This window comes from Rattus norvegicus, chromosome 1, assembly GCF_036323735.1.
Source record: "Rattus norvegicus strain BN/NHsdMcwi chromosome 1, GRCr8, whole genome shotgun sequence".
Classification (NCBI taxonomy): Eukaryota; Metazoa; Chordata; class Mammalia; order Rodentia; family Muridae; genus Rattus; species Rattus norvegicus.
The window spans coordinates 208231158-208252828 of NC_086019.1; the positions used below are offsets into that span (position 1 = coordinate 208231158).

General features: G+C 45.7%; 1 protein-coding gene across 1 annotated transcript; it reads right to left on the bottom strand.

Moving 5' to 3' along the window:
• Positions 1 to 1213: 1213 nt before the first annotated feature.
• Positions 1214 to 21273, bottom strand: Tnfrsf26 (tumor necrosis factor receptor superfamily, member 26). The gene is made up of 8 exons (NM_001419492.1): positions 21150 to 21273; positions 11938 to 12019; positions 10925 to 11053; positions 10452 to 10563; positions 8383 to 8450; positions 5452 to 5574; positions 4846 to 4884; positions 1214 to 2948 (listed from the first exon to the last, which is right to left on the bottom strand). Exons 1-8 carry the CDS (start codon positions 21195 to 21197, stop codon positions 2932 to 2934), a joined length of 618 nt encoding a protein of 205 aa, NP_001406421.1. The 5' UTR covers positions 21198 to 21273; the 3' UTR covers positions 1214 to 2931.
• Positions 21274 to 21671: the final 398 nt, after the last annotated feature.

Here is a 21671-nt window from a genome sequence, read left to right on the forward strand (position 1 = left end):
AAAAAAAAGGGAAGAAAGAAAAAAGTATCTGGCTGTGGTGAATGTCTGGCTGTGGTATACACTTTTAATCCCAGTACTCTGGAGGTAGGAGCAGGCAACCCCCAAATTTGAGGCCAGCCTGGTCTACAGAATGAGTTCCAGGACAGCCAGGACCACACAGAGAAACCCTATCTCAAAACAAAGGCAAAAAACTGAAATAAACAAAAGACCTGTTGGATATGATGGTGTACATCTTTAACCCCAGCACTCAAGAAGCAGAGGAAGGCAGCTATCTGTGAGTTCCAGGCCAGCCTGGTCTACAGAGTAAGATCCAGTCTTGGGGCTGGTGGGTGGGGGGAGAGACACTTGACAAAAGCAGTAAAGGTGTGTTTTGACTCACAGTTCATTCACCCCTTGATTAACTGGAGCTAGAAATTTCCTGAGAGGTATGCCTGTAGTCACTTCCTGGGAGACTCTCAATCACGTCGTACTGAAAACCAGAATTAACCATCACAGGGCTAGAGAGATGACTCAGTGGAACCTGGGTTCAATTATCCATGTAGCTTATAACTGTCCATGATTCCAGTTCCAGAGTTTCCAAGGCCCTCTTACGGCTTCCATGGGCACCAGGCATGGATTGGTACATGGGCAAAGGCAGGGCAAAACCCCTTGTCCTGGCTAGTTGGTTGTTTTGTTTTGTCAAATTGCCAAAAGCTTGAGGTATCTGAATATTTCAACCATAGTTGAAAAATTGCCTCCTATAGACAGGCCTGTGGGGCCTTTTTTTTTTTTTTTTTTTTTTTTGAGACTGGGTCTCTCTATGTAGCCTTGGCTGTCCTGGACCTTATATGTAGACCAGAATGACCTGGAACTCATATGGATAGGCCTGCTTTCTACTTGGGGATTAAAGGTATGTGCCACCACACCCGGCTACATTTTGTTGAAAAATATGACTGATGTGGGAGGGCCCAGCCCACTGTGGGTGGGATCACCCCCTGTGCAGATGGTTCTGGGGTATGTAAGAAAGTAGACTGAGAAAGTCAGTCTGGCCAGTAAGGTAGCCTTTCTCCATGGCCTCTGCTTCCGTTCCAGACTCCAGGTTCCTGCTTGAGTTCCTGCCCTGACTTTACTTCCTGGTGGACTACAAGGTGTAAGAGGAGACAAACTCTCTCTCCCAAGCTGCTTTTGATCTTGGTGTCTGTCACGGCAATAGACTAAAACACATCCACACATATCAAATAAAATATTTTTTTTTAATTTAAAGAATTAACCATCACATTATGTCAAGGAAAAGGAAATGACCAAAACATATACTGTGATATTGTACAACTTTGGGCAGAGGCACTACCTTGGCAGCATTAGCATTTCAAAAAACTTAAAGCACATAAGCAGGTCTTGGGCATTGTCACTGACCCCAGTCCTGAAGTAGAGATGAAAATAGTTTTCAAAGGGAATTAGAAATACTTTATCCTGGTCCCAAACTTCAATGACTGTGGCCCTAGAAACGGGTTTAGCTATCCCAATTTCATGGCTCCATGGAGTTTTATAGACCAGAACAAAACGTTATAAAGTAAGGCACATGAGAGGAAGAGTTAAGAGTTAAGGCACAGTGGTAATCAGCTACAGCTTCAAGTGCATGACAGCATTCACAGTACTTGGACTGGTGGAGAATAGAGTTCTATCAACGGAATAATTCTATAGTGTTGTTGTTGTGGTTGTTGTTGTTGTTTTTATCTGTTGTTAGGATGTTTGGGGATCTCCGCAAACACCAAGGCTGGCAGAGTAATGATCCAATAGAGGCGAAAAGGAAATCCAGTTCAACACGACTTCGCCTGCACTAGTCCAAACTTCTGAAGTCTGACCGCAGCTGTATACTTTAGCTATATTTGAGCACAGCACAATTTTGGGAGAAAGTTTTTTGATGATAATCAACTCGATCAATTGTGTACAATAAAACTTAAGACGTGTTCACATTGACACACTTCACAAGGCCCCTTCCATAAAGCTGGGTTCTGTTAGCTGAGCGGTGCTGGTGTCCACCTTCAATCCCAGCCGGGTGGCGATGGCGTATGCCTTTAATGCTAGCACTCAGGAGGTAAAAACAGGCAGATCTCTGTGAGTTCCAGGCCAGCCTGGTCTACAAAGGGAGATCCAGGGCAGCCGTGGCTACACAGAGAAACCCTATCTCGAAACACAAGAACAAAATAAAAATAATAATAAGTTAATCAATTAACATGTAAACATAGCTTCTGAGAAACTCTTATTCACACCTATACCTTCTTACTATATTTGACTAAAGCTAGTTCTTAAGATGCCTGGGGAATAGAGAACCTAAAAACACAGACACTAATCCCAATGCCTGGTGTCCCAAAGTCCACAGTTGCTCAGGGTGGCCCACCAGGGTGGGTTTGTTATGAACTTATGTGTATAACAAAGCACCTTGTCTGAGTCACACCCTGATGTGGGCTCAAAGGACAATATTTTGGGTCCTCCCATCCTCAGCTTCTAAGAAGACATTCTGAGAACCAGAAGCCCAAACTCATTCTAGCTTACAAGTTCACAGCACAAAGCCTCATATCTCTGAGGCCAGTCATGGCAGGCTTCAAGGAGGGAAGCCCTCTAGCTGCACAGAGAACTGTCAGCTTCACAGGAGAGAAAGGCATGCCACAGATCTGTGGTCTACAGGGTGTGCCATCGGAAGGAAGGGTATCGGCTCCAAAGGAATGTTAGTCCTGTACCAAAAGACATTTGACTCTGTCTTGAGGGCAAGACAAACACGAGCTTTAGCAGCTAAATTGTCACAGTTTCCGAAAGGTCTCTCTCAAGTTTAGAAACAATAGTGTTGAGCTGTCGTTGTTCATTGAGTCCTTAACCGTCCGTGCACCTCAGGAATTTCAACTTCTTTCAATCCGGGTGAGCTTCAGGAATGCCATCTGCTTACCTTCCAGGACTCTATAGCATAGTGGAGGCTGGGGAAACAAACAACAACAACAATAATGCATGCACACACACAACCAAGGGTCTATTTATATCTCTCAAACACTCTGGAGGAAAGCTGCAGCAGTCCTGTGATTCGGCTTCTCAGGAGAGGAGAGGCTCTTTGTGTCCCCAAGTAATCCCCAGTGGTCAGGAGACCCAGGTTGGGACAGGGCCAATCAAGACCGTCACTAACCTACTAATCTATTACTCAGGTGGCAGAAAGCCAAGTCTTCCTTCTGAAAGGAACTTCTGCTCTCTTGTAGGAAGGTCAGAGGCTCTGGATGAATAGTTTATGGAGGTTAACCCTGCCCTTCCCTTACCCTAATGAGGCCTCCAGCATTCAGGGTAGTGCCTGGCGAAGTGGTTAGCTCCGCCCAAGGCTCATTGAGAAGATGAGATGCCAGGGAGATCTACACTATGTGACATCAGGGCATGACCAGATAGATCCTGGGACAAGCCTATCCTGAGGTGATCCATGGTTTCCAAAAGATAAACCCTTGACCTGGCCTGTTGCCTTCAACTAGGATCTTAGTTGGATAGATTTTTAATAGGTGAGGACATGCTCCAAGGACTGGTCAGGCAGAGAGAGGGCCATCTGAAGATGGTGGCACACTGGTTTAGGCAGCCTCAAACCAAGCACTGACAGTTCTCAGAAGCTGGAAAGACAGGAGGGACCCTCATCCACTCGGAGACCTAGCTGTAGGCACACCTTAAGTTTAGACTTCTAGCCACTAGAATGATGAGACAGTATATCCCTGATGGGCTGACCCCCACTTTGCGGTCATCTGTTATGACATCTCAAGGTACTCTTTATAAAGATAAGACACATCCCTTTGATTTTCTGCCTCAATTTCTACTCTGTCTAAACCACTGGAACTTTAGGTCTCCTCCCAGAGCAGACTTCCACTCTCATAAAGTAGATACAAGCGCAGGTGGGGAGGCCTAGGCAGCTGCACCTCTCGGCTTTCTGGAACTGCGTTGCCACCCTAACAAGACCTGAGCCCTCAGCAATGGGAGGGCCAGGAGCCACCATCATGAATTTCTAGGAAAAGATGACAGGCATAGCACCCACAATGACCGGGAAACTAGGTGTGTATTAGTACTTAAGGTGAAGGAAGAACCAGGAGCTCTTGGTCAGCCTTCGTGTTAATAGCACTGGCTGCTTATCCAGCTCCCAACATCCAGAGGGCAGCTCAGTAACTCCAGTTCCAAGGGATCCACCCACTGCACAGACATACAAATAGATGGGGGGTGGGGGGGAACCTCATGCATATACTTTTCGAAACAAACTTTTTTAAAAAAAAAAACGTTTAAGATCAGGGCTGGAGAGATGGCTCAGTGGTTAAGAGCACTGATTGCTCTTCCAAAGGTCCTGAGTTCAATTCCCAGCAACCACATGGTGGTTCACAACCATCTGTAATGGGATCCCATGCCCTCTTCTGGTGTCTCTGAAGAAAGCAACAGCGTACTCATATAAATAAAATAAATCCATTTCATATATACACATATGAACATTTTAAAAAAAATTTAAGGTCATTTGTTTTATAGCAAGCCTGAGGCTAGCCTGGGCTATATGAGATTCTGACCACTCCTCCCCACAAAAAAGAATTCCCAGCATACTATTTCCAGAGCTAAATCATCTCTCCTGGATCCAGAAAAAAAAGATACATTCAGTGAATTTAGACTCACTGGTGCAGTGGCTTTCTCAAGGGAGAGGAAATGTCTTGAACTCATAGCAAACTTATACTTGTATTTCCAGAACCTGGCAACCTATAGCTGAACCTCTGGGAGGAGTGGGATGCTGGAGTCCCATTAACCCATCCCTCCATCCCCTGCTCCAGGCTGGGGCACTCTGAAAGGTGCTCATTGCCATCATGACCTACTTACTTGAGACGGTGTCGTTGACATCATTTAGGGCTCTTCTATCTAGAACGAGAAAGCCAGAGAGCTTGTCAAACACTCTGAGACTGAAGAAATGGTTCAGCAGTTAAGTGTGAAAGCTGCTCTTGCAGAGAACCCCAGTTCGGTTCCCAATACCCATATCAGGCAGCTCAAGCCCCTTGCATGTAGTTCTAGCTCCAGGGCATCTGATGCTTTGATTTCTGGACACCTGCTGCATACATGCGGCATATGTGTATGTGTGTGTGCGCGCATGCATGTGCGTGTGCACACACACACACACACACACACACACACACAATGCACCATGCACAAATGCACGAAAGCACGCACATTTACAGGAATACACAGTTACACATGCATTTTTGTCATGGATACAGACTGCTCTAGCCTTCACTCACCACTGTTTCTCTTTGTTTGTTTGTTTGTTTGTTTGTTTGTTTGTTTCTTGAGACAGGGTCTCTCTGTGTAGCCCTGGCTGTCTTGGAACTCAGTCTATAGACCAGGCTGGCCTCAAACACAGAGATCGGCCTGTCTCTGTCTACTAATGCTGGGATTAAATGCATGCACCACCACTGCCAGGCATTCACTCACCTTTTTTATGACGGGAGTAGCGAATGAAGGCAATGACACCGGCGGCAGCGATGGCAACGGTGGCAATAGCGGCAGCTATGGAAACCAAAATAACCCAAAGCTCAGGGGAGTGGCCTGACAGTCCTGGAATGAGAGAGAAAAGACTGAGGCAGAACAATCTTCATTAGAGTAACAGACCACAGAAGTTCCTGTTTCATTTGTAGGCTCAGAGGTGTGGGCTCCTGATAAGGTCCTTAGAAGGAGCAAAGGGTGTGTGCGCCTCACCAGAACAGCAGCAGGTGGCTCTGTTGCCCACAGACTGCTGAGGCCACTCAGGAGTCCTGGGCTCCCTCCTTGTGAAATCACAGCCCAAGGAGAGCCCAGGAGGTAGATACTTTGGGGAGGGAACAGGCTAGAGGGAACTGTGGACCCCAGGCTCTGTCATCTGCTACCTGAATGGCTGAGGGTCAGTGAAGCCAGTCTCTCCCACACAGCACTCAACCTAAAGGTTGTCTTACTCTCAGATAAGACCTGACTATATTTTGTGTGTTTAATTATTGTTTGTCATTTGTATTAAGTATCCTTCTAAACCGTTGCTTATTATTTATTTACTTTATTTTTAGTGTTTAATATTTCTTTCCCTATGTGTAGGTGTTTTGTCTACAGGTATGTCTTGCCCCTGCGTGCATGCAGTCCCTGTGGAGGCCAGAAGAGGGCTCCAGATCCCTCAGAACAGGAGTTACCTAGGTATTACTTTCCGTTGTGAGCCGCCATGTGGGTGCTAGACATTCTCTGTAACAGCAACCAACACTCTTAAACAATGAGTCATCTCTCCAGCTCCCACTTACTTATTTTTCTTTTAAATGCAAGATCTTGCTATGTAGCCCTGACTGGTCTAGTACTAGATAGATAGCCCAAACTGGCCTTCAATTCACAGGCCCTCCTGCCTCAATAGCCTATGCAGTGAAGTTACAGACCTGTGCCCTCACACTTGGGTGTTTATCCTTACTTTATTTTTTTATTAAATTTCATTTTAAATTATTTTACTCTTTAATTATTTAGATATCACATGCTTTGTGTACCCATGTGCATGTGTGCTCTGGCACACACGTGTGTGTACAGACGTCAGAGGAGGATGTTGAACGGCTTCCCTATCACTCTCTGCTTTATTCCCTTGAGACATGGTTCTCCCTGAACCTGCAGTCAGGCTGACAGCCAGTGATCCCCAGAGATAGAAGCATGAACACACAAAGTTCTGAGATTTGAACTTAGGTCCTCGTGCTTGGGCAGCAAGCACTCTTATCCACTGAGCTCCCCAGCCTTATTTTTTTTCCTTTTCTTTTTTTCGGAGCTGGGGACCGAACCCAGGGCCTTGCACTTGCTAGGCAAGCGCTCTACCACTGAGCTAAATCCCCAACCCCCTGCTTGTAGTTTTTAATGGAAACGTTCTTTGAGTTGGGGAGATGGCTCAGCTGGTAAAGTACTAGCCACACACGTGAGCATCTGGGTTTGTAGCCTGAGCACACACACAGTCTACACCTGTAACCTCAACACTGGCATGGCAGGGTGGAGACAGGCAGATCCCTGCAGATCATTGCCTAAACCACTCTGGCCAAATTGGTGAGCTCCAGGTTCAGCGAGAGACCCTGTCTTAAAAAAAATTGGTGGAGGAGCTACTTTTCCAGAGGACCCAAGTTTGGTCAGGTGCTCATAGCCACCTCTAATTCCAGCTCTAGGGGATCCAACATCCTCTTCTGGCTTTGGTAAGCACCTGTTCACACAGCATACATTCATGTACATGCATATTATATATTTATATATAATATATTAATATACATATGTGTATGTATATACATACATAAAAATAAATTTTAAAAAAGGGGAGAGCAATGGAGGAAGACACTCAGTGCTTAGTGTTGCCCTCTGGCCCTCACACACAGATGCACACATGTGTGCATACACTCAGACATACGCAAACACATATACTACGCACATGCATATATACACACAAAAAAACTTCTGTGGAAGTGGACAAGCTGATTTTGAAAGGTAGATCAACATGTCCCAGCTCTCAGGGGTGTTCACGCTACATTGTAGACAGAGGATAAAGAGGGTTCGAGTCCTCAGACATCAGGACCCTCCCTGAAGACAGAACCAGTGGCAGACGCAGAGTCAGAAGGCCCAGACTCACAAACACCTTGGTTTGAGACTGAGGTATCGAGGAGGAGAAGCTCCAACTAGACTCTAGCATTCCGTTTGCTGACCAAGACAAGATTTCTGTATTTTGGGTTATGAGCCTAGACATTAACAGCTGAGCCATCTCTTCAGCCCAAATATGAGACTCCCGACCTCCAGCCTCCAAGCAAAATCCAGCTCACTGTTTGCTTTTGTAATGTTTTATTGGCACATGACCAAACAGTCATTTATTCATAGTCCCTGAGTATTTTTCCTACTGTGGTAGAGTTTAATAGTGACTATAGATGCCAATGTTACCTTCTCAGCTGCCTTAGTTACAGTGTCTTTTGTTGGAGTAAAATACCACGGCCAAAAGCAATTTGGGGAGGAAAAGGTTTATTTCAACTTACAGCTTGAGACTATCAACAGGTGAATTCCAGGTGGAGAAACAAACAGGGCAGGAACATGAAGGCAAGAGCTGATGCAGAGGCCAGAGAGAAGTGCTCCTTACTGGCTTGCTCAGCTTGTTTTCTTATAGAACCCAGGACCACCAGTACAGGAGTGGTACTACCCACAATGGACCACATCCTCCTACATCAATCACTAATTAAGAAAATGTCTCATCGGAGTGCCTACCAGTCAATCTGATGGGTGCCATTTTCTCAATTGAGGTTCTTTTTTTTCCCTAAATATTTCTAGCCTGTGTTAAGTCGACATAAAAACTAGCCAATGCAGCAGTAGAAATTTTTAGTGCGAATTTAGGAGACAGGCCCTTACCTTGCTTGGAGTCACACACAGTGTCCATTGTGGCATTGCATTCCTGGATGACTCTGCCCTCAGGACAGCTGGAAGGAAAACAGGGTGTGTCACTTCCTTCCCACTACCCACAGGGTTAGGAAGGATCAACCGCATCCCAGCATGGTGCTATAACTAGCCATTCTGGCAAAAGCACTCTGGCGTGATTATAGTTTAGGTGTCTGTGATGGTTAGGGGAAGGACCCTCCCTCCTCCTGGATAGAGCGCCTGGCTATCAAGACCACATAGAGGAAAGTCTTCCTAGAGACAAAGATGAGGAAGAGGAAAGCAGGTACAGACAAGCAAGAGCCTCCATCGCACTAGAGTTGAAGGCAGTCTTCACTCACATCAGGTTCCTCCCCTCACAGTCCAGAGGCTCCTGAATTATGTTTAAGCATGTGTAGCCTGCCTCAGAGGTGTAAGCTATAGCCTGGTGTGGTGGTGAACAAATCAAAGCACTTGGGAAGCAAACACAGGCAGAATGTCGTGAGTTCAAACCAGTCTGGCTGGGACTTCCAGGCCTACCAGTGATGCACAGTAAGACTCTGTCTTAAATAGAAGGGGTGTATGTGTGCAGAGAGATAGGTTAGTGGTTAAGAACATTTTCTGCTCTTCTAGAGAACATAGATTCTATTCCCAACGTCTACATGGTGACCCACTATCAGCTATAACTGCAGTCCCAGGGGATTCAACACCCTCTTTGGGCCTCCATGGGCCTCAGACATGCAGGCAAACCCCTATGCCCATAAAAAATAAATATTTATTTATTTTATGACTTTTTTACATTCATTACAGCAGCAAAATTACAGTTATGAAGTAACAACAAAAATAATTTTTTGAGCTGGCAGTGGTGGGGTACCCCTTTAATCTCATCACTCAGAAAGCAGAGGCAGGCAGGTCTCTGTGAGTTCAAGGCCAGCCTGGTCTACAAAGCAAGTTCCAGGACATCCAGGGCTACACAGAGAAACCCTAATTTGAAAACCCAAAATAGGTAGGTAGGTAGGTTGGTAGGTAGATAGGTAGATAGATAGATAGATAGATAGATAGATAGATAGATAGATAGATAGATAGATAGATAGATATTTTATGGTTGGGGGTCACCACACTGTGTTAAAGAACTGCAGCATTAGGAAGGTTGAGAGCCACTGCCCCAGAGCCTGCAGAGGGCGTGAGGACTGGTGAAAACCTCTGATGTTGGACTTCTGGGCTCCAGAACCACACAAGAATAACTTTCTGTTTCATTCCATGTGTAGTTTTGTAAGTGGTCACCAGAAGAGGGCATTCGAGTCCCTGGAGCTGGGGCTATAGGCAACTGTGAGTCCCTAGATGTGGGAGCAGTGAACTCAGTCAGGTCCTTAGGAAAGCAGTAAATGCTTATCCTTGGGCCACCTCCCTAGCGCTCCTTCCCCACTCCTAACTGAGTCACATTTGTCACCCTCTCTGCCTAGAATTCTGTCCCCCAAACTTTCATGGTCCCATCTCCCCCTGATTCACTGAGTCTTTACTCAAAGGTAATCTTGTCAGAGTGATTCCTCCAACAGAGTATGTTATGGTCCCCATGGTCATGAACTCGCTCACCAGTATTGCTTTTGAGACAGTATCTCTTACCCCGAGCTGATTTCAAACTTGCTATGTAGTTGACCTTGAACTCCTGATCCTTCTCCCTCTACTTCCCCGGGGCCAGGCTAACCACACCTGGGTTATAGTTCTGGAGACAGAACCCAGGGCCTTATACATGCTGCACATATAAACACTACCAATTTAGCCTCATCCCCAGTCTACCACTAATGGTGCTGGAGATAATACATACATAGCATTATGTTTTATGTCTTTCACTGTTGGGGCTCAAAGGCTGTTTGTTGAGTGAGTGAATGAGTTAGCGAAGGAATGAGCACTGACTCCAGGCAGCTTCCAGGAGGAAGCATCCTTTGATTTTGTCTCTGTGGCAGGTGCTTCCCTAAGGAGCCCCTCTACAGACAGGGACTCAGAGACTAGGGGGCTAGCGGGTAGGAACAGGGAACTCTATTCAGTATCCCTCTCCCGGCTGGTACCTGCTGCAATCATGGCACATCTCCAAACAGTTTTCAGAATCACAGTAGGTGCCCTGCTTACACCAGCACTTACGATCAGCAGTACTGGAGCACTCGGACACTTCTTCTTGGTCTGTGGAAACAGGTCATCAGGGTGGGAGTTCGTCCTAACATACACCACTCAATGACATATTAAAGTCACCTTCTCAGGCTCTTCCCCCTAGACACATAACCCAAGCAGCCTCCTGGGAAATGAGCGGGTGCCCACCCAAGGAGTATCCAGCCCCCAACGTTTTCTTTCAGGTGTTCTATCGTGGGAGAGGTGGTGGGGTGGAGGTGAGAAAAAGCCCATCAGGCTTTTGTGTCAGGTAAGGAGTGTGAAGAAGTCAGAGTTGGGCATCTTTCTTATCTACTTGAGGCCCCTCTCCCTATCAGTCTTCATTCTTTAACCATCAGCGGGAGGGCTGCCCTCATGGCCACAGCTGTGTGCTTACCATCCCGGCACTTAGAGCAGCGAGAGCAGACAGGTTCCCTGTTGTTCACATCTATGAAGTGCTGAGCTTGACATGGGGCACATTCACTCTCACCACGGTTCCTGTGGCATGGATTAATGAGGTGAGTGCCTATGAAGAGAGGAAAAAGAAGTGTCTAAGGGCCCAGCAAAAGCCCTATCCCCTGATGTCCTTGGTGGCCAGACCTCCCACACTACCCACTCCTGGGCTCCTAGCCACCTTGGAACTTTCTAGTTGGATACCCAGCCATAGTCTTCATACTTAGCGTGTGGAGGCCTTACGTCAGCCCTTGGCTGAGACTGACATCCTCCAGGGTGTCTGTGTAAGGTTCTTCCTCTCTACTCCCAGAGAGCGGACCTATAATCAGCCTATATGCCCGTCTCCCCCTTCCATTCCTGCCTGCCCAGGATGATTTTGCAGAGCTCCAAATTCTAAAGACGAGGTCCCCAGCACATGAGTTACACGGTGGCTATCTTCTCAGCCTATGGAAGAAGCACAGGAGAGACACACACTCCTAACAACAGGAGCTCTGTGCACGTGCCAGCTTCTGCATCGGTCAATCAAATCAGTCCCATCTGGTTTCTGCAGTGTGCTTGTAGGGATGTGCCCACACATGGCTATGTGCCCATAAGTGTGTGCAGATGTGTGTACAGACCCAAACGGCTGTCCACTGACTCATCTGCAAATAAGTGCACATGTAAGTGTGTTTGCAGGTAGGTGTGCCTACAGAAATGTGTAGATCCTTGCTGCTTCTGTAGAACACATCACACCAACCCCTCTGGTTTCTGCCCTCCAAAGCCAGGGGCAGTGCTTGGGTAGGGGGGAGGGCGGATAGGAGGCCAAGAAGCAGCTGGTTGCCAAGGTGACCCCCATTTCCCTACTTCAGTTAGATTCTACCTCTCTCAGTGCAGTCTCCAGCCCAGCCCTGGCTAAAGGCCTGTAGCACCTTTTTCCAGTCAGAAGGCCAGACCTCTGCAAAGCATCCCAGGACTCACCAGCAGGGCAGAGTTGGCAGCAGAAGTTCTCGTGTTTAAACTCATTCGACTCACACTGGGTTGTGCTGCTTACCTTGAAGACCTAGAAGCAGAAAGGGGAAAACTACCCTCAAAAACCAGCCCTATGTGACCTGACGCACAGAGGAGGTGAATGGCCCCCAACCTGACCCTGGCTACCATATGGAACCTTCCTGCAGAGCATACACTACGATTTTGTTCATGTCTGACTGGTAGTAGTGCGGGCCACCCTGCAAATAGGTTCCCTCAGTTTCCAAATTTTGGCAGTTTTGTGCCTTTGCCATTGGTGTGTGACCTGCATGGCTGTGAGCCTTTGATGTCAGTGAAGTGTTTATGTTCTAGTTTATGTTTCTTTCGGTGGTCACACCTACCCTCTAAATTTTCTCCCTGATTCATTTATGTGCATGAGTCTTTTTCCCATATGCATGCATATGTGTGTGTGTGTGTGTGTGTGTGTGTGTGTGTGTGTGTGTGTATATATATATATATATATATATATATATATATATATATATATATGTATGTATGTATACCATGTGTGTGCCTGGTATCCTTGGAGAGAAAAGGGTGTGGATCCTCTAGGAATGAAGTTACAGATGGCTGCGAGCCACCATGTGAGTGTTAGGAACACGATCCAGGTCCTTTGCAAGAGCAGCCATGGTTCTACCCACTAAGTCATCTCTCCAGCTGTAACCTACATTTTAAGAACCTATATTACCCCGGAGAGATGGCTCAGTGGTTAAGAGCACCGACTGCTCTTCCAGAGGTCCTGAGTTCAATTTCCAGCAACCATATGGTGGCTCACAACCATCAGTAATGAGATCCAATGCCCTCTTCTGGTGTGTGTCTGAAGACAGCAACCGTGTACTCATATACATACAACAAATCTCTAAAAAAGAAAAGAAAGGGGGCTGGAGAGATGGCTCAGCGGTTAAGAGCTCTGACTACTCTTCCAGAGGTCCTGAGTTCAGATCCCAGTAACCACATGGTGGCTCACAACCATCTTTAATGAGATCAGATGCCCTCTTCTGGTGTGTCTGAAGACAGCTACTTTATATATAAAATAAATAAATAAATCTTTAAAAAAAAAAAGAAAAGAAAGTATGTTACAGCCAGGACCACACAAAGAAATGCTGTCTCAGAAAACAAAACATACAAAAAAGAATGTTTGTAAAGTTGTATCTGTGCACACTTATTGTGCATGAATGTACATTTGTATGCATACAGAGTGTGCTCATTGTGTGGCCTCAGTTTTTTTATAACCTTACTGGTTTGTTTGTTTTTTGAGATGTAGCTCCTACCTGTGTGGAAATTAATATGTAGCTCAGGCTGGTCTCAGAGATCCCCCTGCCTCCGCTTCCTCAGCGTTAGAATTAAAGGTATTATTATAGCATTATAGCCTGTGCCGTGGTGTGCATTTGGAAATGAGAGGACAATGTTGTGGGGTCCATTGTCTCCTTCGACCCACACACGGTTCTGAGGATTGAACTAAAGCTACCAGGCTTGTAGGGCCAGCAAGTTTACCCACTGGGCCACCTTTCTGGCCCCACGTCTTCCTAAGACAAGGACTATCAGTGAACTCAGAGTTCAGTTTTGATTAGAATGGCTACCAGTGAGTTGCCAGAATCCACTCCCCTGTGCTGGAGTTAGAGACACATGCTGCTATACCTGGTTTTTACAGGATGCTGAGGTTGTCTTGCCAGCTTTTTTTTTTTTTTTTTGTATTTTCGACAGAGTTTCGTGTTTACTTATTTAACCAGTATATTTGAGCCTCATTATTCACAAATTGCGTATTTGTCAATACAACTATTCCCTAACATTTATTCCAAAATAATCTAGGAAGACACCAGCCTTTCGTCTGGGCCTACATGGATACGTGTGCCTTCTTCTACACATATAGAGGGAAGGAGGTGGGGAGAGAGGGAGAGAGCATCTGACCATGTGTGAGTGGTGGCTAAATATTGGCCAGTGGTATTTTTTCAGTTATTCACTAATATGCACCAAGTTTAAAAAAAAAATGAGCTCCCCAGGACTGGAGAAATGGCTTAGCAGTAAAGAGCACTTACTGTTCTTTCAGAGGACCCAGTAAATTAAATTAGTTAATCACACACACACACACACACACACACACACACACACACACACACACACACACCACACATACATGCACACTGAGACAGCATCTCACTATGCAGCTTGGTTAGCCTGGAACCTGCTACATATCCAAGCTGGCCACCAACTCACAGAGATTCACCCACTCCTGACTCGAGTGTGAGGATTAAAATGTGACCACACTGGGCTGTTAAGATTTCCCGAGTCATCTGACACATCCTCCCAGCTGAAGGTAAGCGAGGACGTACTTTCTGTTCTTGTTTCACCTCTCTCTCACTGCACAAGTGTGTCTATTTTACCGGATATCAGTCACCCTTGTTTCTGAATCTTTTGTGGTGTTTTACATGGGTTATCTTGCTGTTTAAAATGGCTCCAAGCATAGAGGCAAGAAACTGCTTCCTATCCCGAGTATTAGAATGTCCTAATAATACCCTTACAGATGAAACGTGTGTTGGAGAAACTGCTGGAGGCATAAATTTCAGGCTGCGGAGCGTGGGTTGAATATTAACCAACATATATTATGTAAGATGCCTTTAGGGTTGGGGATTTAGTTCAGTGGTAGAGCGCTTGCCTAGCAAGCACAAGGCCCTGGGTTCGGTCCCCAGCTCCGAAAAAATAAAAAAAAGAAAAAAAAAGAAAAAAAAAGAAATAAAGATACCTTTAAATAAACATAAAATGATCTACGGAGCAGTTTTTGAAGGTGGGCAGACATTTGCAAGAACGTGTCTTTGGGGTACGAGGACCTGAATTTGTAACAGTACCATTCACATAACCTGAATATGGTGAAGACTTCTAACTCCAGTCTCAAGGATGGAGACAGGCAGATATCTGAAGGTCACCGAAAGTCAGCAGAGCTGAATGAATTAGCTCTAGGTTCACTGAAAGGTCCTGTCTCCAAGGCTGTGCTGATGGTTCGGTGGTTAAGAGCACTGGCTATTCTTCCAGAGGACCTGGTTTCCATTCCCAGTAACCCCATGGAGGCAAACATCCATTTACGCTCCAGTCCCAGGTGACCTAACACCCTCTTCCGACCTCTGTAGTTGCCAGGAACGCATACAGCACACATAAACTTACTTGATGCATACACATAAACATTTTTTAAATCTTAAAATTTAGTTATTTTTCTGTCTATGAGTGTTTTGATTAAATGTGTGTGCCCCACACCTCTGGAAGTCTTTGTACCTTTGAATTTTGTCTTTGGAGACCTGGTTTCTCTGTGTAGCCCTGGCTGTCCTGGAATTTGCTCTGTAGACCATGCTGGCCTCAAACTCAGAGATCCTCTTGTCTCTGTCTCGAGTGCTGGGAAACCACCACACCCAGATTTTTAAACAGTTTTTTAAAAGAAAGAGAATAATCTAGGAAGACACCAGCCTTTCGTTTGGGCCTGCATGGATACGTGTGCCTTCTTCTACACATGAAGAGGGAAGGAGGTGGGGAGGGAGGGAGAGAGCATCTAACCATGTGTGAGTGGTGGCTAAATATTGGCCAGTTTACCAGTTGGGGTTGTTGGGTTGGTTGGAGCCTCTGGCTTGCTCCCCAAACCTCTCACTCCCCATCCCTACCTACCCCAGGCCCCCAGGAATTAGACCCAGCACTTCGTATATGCTAGGCAAACATTCTGCCACTTTATGCCTGGTTTTTTTGTTTGTTTGTTTGTTTGTTTTTGTTTTTGTTTTTTGTTTTTTTTTGTTTTTTTTTTCTTTTTTGTATTTTTTGAGACAGAGTCTCACTAAATATCCAGGCAGGCCTTGAACTCATTTTATAGCTCAGGGAAGGCTTGAACTTGCAATCTTCCTGCCTTGTCCTAAATAGCTAGGATTACAAGACCGGGCACCAGGCTCATATTTAGTTTTTTGGGGGAAGTACCAGGGTTTTGAGACAGGACTTTTCTGTGTAGTCCTAGTTGTTCTAGATCTGTAAACCAGGCTGGCCTTGAACTCACAAAGACCCATCCATCTCCCACTGTCTTCCAAATGCTGGGATTAAAGGCATGTGCTATCACCACCCATTTAGTTCATTTTGGTTTGGAAACAGGTTCTTGGTAAGTTGGACAGATGTCTTGGTCAGGGTTTTATTGCTGTGAAGAGACACCATGACCAACTCTTTATCAAAGAAGGCATTTAATTGGGGCTGGTTTATAGCCCCAGAACTTTGGTGCATTGACATCATGGCAGGAAGCATGGCAGCATGCAGGCAGACATGGTGCTGAAGAAGGAGTTTGAGAATTCTACATCCAGATGCAGGCAGCAGGAAGAGAGAGCTACTGGGCTTGGCTTGAACTTTGGAAACTTCAAAGCCCTCCAGTCAGTGACACACTTCCTCCAACAAGGCCACACCTCCTAATCCCTCTCAAGTATCACCACACCCTAATGACCTAGCATTCAAAGACGTGAGGTTATTTGGGTGCCATTCTTATTCAAATCACACACTGGGCTAGTCTGAAAGTCCTGGACTAAGTCATTCCTTTCACCTTAGTCTTCCAAATAGCTTGACTACAGGTGTGTTCATCCACCCCAGGCTTTAATTTTGTTTTCAAAAGGGCACCGGTGCCTTCTGAGGTTAAAAAGGGGGGGTTGGTCATGTAGCTGAATATATGACTGTCTACCATGGACAAGGCCTCAGTATTTAACATGGCCAAATTTTTTTTTTTAAATAAAATAATAAAACCAAGAGACTGAAGATGTAGTTGAGTTAGAGTGTCTAGCACGTATGAGGCCCTGGTTTCCATTCTCAGTCCTGTTCAGCACTGATGTGGTGGAACATATCTGTGCTCCCAGCTCTTGGAGATAGAGAGGCAGGAGGATCCTTAGTTCAAGGTCATGACCCGAAGGAAGCTACATCCCCAGCCCTAATGTCGGTCAGGTTCCAAAGAAACAGGACAAACAACTGTAGTGCCTATTTAACATATTAAAGCATTCTGCTGGCCACCAGGCTCTCCCAGCACCACAAGTACCTGGGACAAAGTCCTGGCTCCTCTCAAGTTTCTCATCAACCCAGCCACCACCACTACCTGCCCTCTAACATAAACCTCTACAGCTCCTGAGCTTCCCTTTCCCTAGCTTCTCTTTCCTGTTAGAAACCTGACATTATCCCTGTCTTAAAAAAAAAAAAAAAACAACCAGCCAAACCAACCAACATACCAACCAAACAAACATCCTAACATTTCAGTCAATAGAGCGCTCTCTCTCTCTCTCTCTCTCTCTCTCTCTCTCTCTCTCTCTCTCTCTCCTTTCTTGCTCTCCCCTCCTTCCTCTCATGGTCTGATTCAGTTTGCTGGCCATGTCCAGTCTACCACTTTCTCTCCCTGTTGTAGACTCTTGACTCTTGCAGATAGATGCCTGTGGCTGTTCTCTTCCTCACATCTCTAATAAAAACCTTCTCCTCAACCATACCCAAGAGCGGTCATGGCCTCAGTTTCATTCAAAGTTCTCCTTTTATTTATTTATTTTGTGTATGGTACATGTGCAGGTGTGGACACGTATGGATCCTGTGTATTTGTATGCATGTGTATGTGGAGGTCAGAGTTTGACTTTGGGTTGTCTTCCCACTCTGTTTACTGTGACTTGGTCTCTCACTGAAATCTAGGGCTTGCCTGAAGGAAGCCCTGCCACTTTGGGCTTCCTGAGGGGTGGGGTTACAGATGGGCTACCATACCCAACTGCTTTTTTTTTTTTTTTTTTTTTTTCCGGAGCTGGGGACCGAACCCAGGGCCTTTCACTTGCTAGGCAAGTGCTCTACCACGGAGCTAAATCCCCAACCCCTCCCAACTGCTTTTATATAGGTTATAGAGATTGGAACTTCACTCCTAAAGCTTGCATAGCAAGAGCCTTATCTGCTGGCCATCTCCTGGCTCTCCCTTTTCTATCTGATGTTACTATTGTTAGACATGTCCTCATGTAGCCTAGGCTGGGCTCTCACCGTGAGGCTGAGGATGACCTTGAAATGGCGATCTTCCAGCCTCTGCTTACCCAAATGCTGAGTTTACAGTCTGTGCCATCATATCCAATCTAAAGCACCAAATAAGTAACTAAATTAATTAATAAATGAGGAGATGGTTCAGTTGGTAAAACACATGTCTCACAAGCATTTGGACCTGAGCCTAGATCCTCAGAAGCCAGACAGAAAGCTGAACATGCCGGCACTTTCTTATAAATCCAACAGAGGAGACTCACTGAGTAGCCTGACCAGAGAAAATCAGAACTTGAAAAAGAACAGTACCTCCTTTTCCTTCCCTGGGCTTCATAAATACTAGAGTTAGCCACAGTGACTCACCAAAGCTTCTGGTATGATGATAAGGAAGCCACAAGAGAGGAAGTGACTATTGTTCTTCAAATTCCCATGTGGAAGAAAAGAAAAAAAGGAAACAACAAAAAAAAAACCACCCTCTATTTTATACCAGGCGTCCATCTTCACACCCACTAGCTGTTGGTCTCTGAATCCAGTCCCTGGAAGATAAGTTCCTAGTGACCCTGTGCTCTGAAGTCAGTGGGACCTGGGAGAGTGGAGCCGATACATGAGGCTGACTAAAGTCTCATGCAATAGCCAACTTCATTCAGAGCATCAGATAATTTATACTCCGAGGGTTAAGAAGAGTCACATGAATAAAGTATGTGATCACAAGGGTGAGGTGCATGTGGCAAAAACTTATTTTTCCACAGAGGCATATAAATGAATAACAACAGCCACTGTAGTAAATAATCTAAGAAACTCACTCCTATCTACACCTGGGAGGGCTGTGAAGAAAAAACCAATTTCCTGTTTTTGAAAGAACTGAGGTCACAAGACTCTTGTCTTTTTTTTTTTTTTTTTTTTTTTTGAGTTTCTCGTAAGCGCTCAGAATCCTCACACACACAACTCTCTTCTTGACAAACCCGACTCACCCAGACCTGTACCGTGACCTTCTACTTGCTATGTTCCTACTGACTCCTTTCTGGCCTTTGTAACCTGCTCATGCGGATGTTCAGATCACCTTGACTACTCAATCTTAGCGAGCAAAACAGCTCTTGGCTTGCATGTGCAGACATTCAAAGTCTTCTTGCAGTTTTTGCTTTTAAAAAACCCTTTTTTCTGGGACTGGAGAAATGGATCAGCAGTTAAGACCACTGGCTGAGAGAGAGAGAGAGAGAGAGAGAGAGAGAGAGAGATCTTTTCTTCATCACCCAGTTTGCCTGGCAATCTCAAGTTTGGCTCAAAGATTGTTGTCCTGCTAACATTAATCAATACAAATTTTAATTATAACTGGATTGAATCTCAGTTCTTTTCCCAGAGGCCAGGAACACTAAGAAAGTGCCCAGAATCACATGCCCATCCTCACAAGTCCCTTAGGTAGAGAGGTGAGCATATTCCTTAACCTGTGGACATTTGATGCCTTGGAGGTGGCTGGGGTCCACTGCCTGAAGGGCAGGCACTTGGAAGGCACTGTTATCTAGAAGACAGAATCTCACCAGACAGTGGGGAGGAAGTGTCATTGTTGCGGGCTGACTACTTTTACTTTTGTTTGTGTGAGGTTAAAAGAGAGTCAGCCTGCTTCTATCAGCTTCTATCACAAACCAGCTATGGTAGTAATACAAAAACTACAGCAATGTTGAGACTGTATTTTATAGTCTGGGCTCCCTATGTGGCCGAGGATGACTTTGAACTACTGATCCTCCTGAGTACTGGGATTACAGGCCTATGCATCCCGTATCAGGTTGGTAGCACAATCTGGAGGAAAAAAAAATCACACTTGAAAAATGCCAATGGGTAGTCAAGGCTTGGTGGCTCAGGCTTGGGATTCCAGTAGTCCTGAAGCTGAGAAGGAAGACCGGGCTTGGAGCCCAGCCTGGGTTATATAATGTCTGTCTCAAAAGAGGGAGGGGGAATGGACTGGCAAGATGGGAAAAGTGCTTGCTAGCAAGCCTGACAACCTAATATTGATTCCTGGGGGCCATATGGTCGAAGGAGAGAACCAACTCTTGACGATTGTCCTCGGACCACCACAGGTGAGCCCCCCACACAATAAATAAGTAAAATAATTTAAAAATATTAAAAATAAAAGCTAGGGCCTGGGGGGATGACTCAGCAGTGAAAAGCACTTGTTCTTGCAAAGGACAGCACCCACATGGTGGCTTACAACAAGCAGGGACTCTAGCTCTAGGGGAATCTGATGCCCCTAGCTTCCACAGGCATGATACATAGGAATACAGCTGTCTCTCTCTCTCTCTCTCTCTCTCTCTCTCTCTCTCTCTCTCTCTGTCTCACTCTGTCTGCCTCACTCTGTCTCTGCCTCACTCTGTCTCACTCTCTCTCTGTCTGCCTTACTCTGCCTCACTCTGTCTGCCTTACTCTGCCTCACTCTGTCTCTGTCTGCCTCACTCTTCTGCCTCTCTCTCTCTCTCTCTCTCTCTCTCTCTCTCTCTCTCTCTCTCACACACACACACATACCATACACAAAATTAAAATAAAAAAACAAATGTTTATAAAGTAAGAAGGGACAGGAGACTCTCAGAAAGTGATGAACCCACTTTCATAGAAAAGCTAGCTAGGCACGTTGGCTCATGCACTTCATCTCAGCACTCAGGAGGCAGAGGTGAATGGGTATTTGTGAACTTGAGGTCAGGCTAGTCTGCACAGTGAGTTCCAGGAAAGCCAGAACTACTATGAGTGAGACCCTATATATATATATATTAAAAAAAAAAAACAGGGGTTGGGGATTTAGCTCAGTGGTAGAGCGCTTGCCTAGCAAGCGCAAGGCCCTGGGTTCGGTCCCCAGCTCCGAAAAAAAAAAAGAAAAAAAGAAGAAAAAAAAAACAAAAAACAAAAAAACAACAACAACAAAAACCAAAAAACAAGGAAGAAAGAGGAAAGGAAAAGGTAAAAAAAAAAGCTAGATAGCAGGGGTTTGTAGCAAGAAAATAAAAGATACAAAACCAACTACTCCTCCTCCGTTAGATTCTCTCACCCCATCCTCCACCTCTACTGTACAGGCCAGGAGCTGGGAAAGGAGATCTAGTGTTACCGCTGGCAAGATCCTGTGTGCCGTGCTGGCCATGAGAGCCTGCTGGTGGCCCGCTATTTCCCCACACGCGTGTGCCTCTACTCACCCATAGGAGCAGCCCTGGCAGTAGCAGAGTCTTCAGCTTGCCCATCATAAAAGAGGCAGGACAAGGAGAGAGATGCCCAGTGTGAAGAGTGGCCTGTTGCAGCCCAGCCAACTAGGAGGCACTTAAAACCACACCCTACTTCCGGTCCCCACAAGACTAACTTCCTTGCTCACTCGAGCTGTTAGTGTTTTGGAAATTTACAGAGAAGTTTTTCAGAGTCTCTCAGGGCTTCACTGGCTCCAAGGGGCAGCGAAAGGCACTTCAGAACCAAGATGTTTGAAAGCTGAGGCAGGCTGAGAGATGCATGCATGCATTGACCAATAGTGAGACTAACCAGACCTGGGACTGTGGGTCAGCCTTAAAGAGGAAGGAGAGCCTCGTACACATTATATTCCCTTCCAGAGCCCTGGACTGCAAGGAACTGGCTTGTCTCAAAAGACAAGCAGTATATATGTCTACTTCTGAGGACCCTAGAGTCTCAGGCTACCGAGGCAGAAAGCAGGATGAAGCAGCTAGACTGGA

Bases quoted from the DNA above. Each gene is read 5' to 3' on its own strand.
- Tnfrsf26 (NM_001419492.1), bottom strand. From the start codon at position 21,197: ATGATGGGCAAGCTGAAGACTCTGCTACTGCCAGGGCTGCTCCTATGG. The intron at 8,451-10,451 runs GTACCAGCCGGG...TTTTCCTTCCAG, and splicing joins ATGTGCCATGATTGCAGCAG to CTGTCCTGAGGGCAGAGTCA. The intron at 4,885-5,451 runs GTGAGTGAATGC...TTCTCGTTCTAG, and splicing joins CTACTCCCGTCATAAAAAAG to ATAGAAGAGCCCTAAATGAT.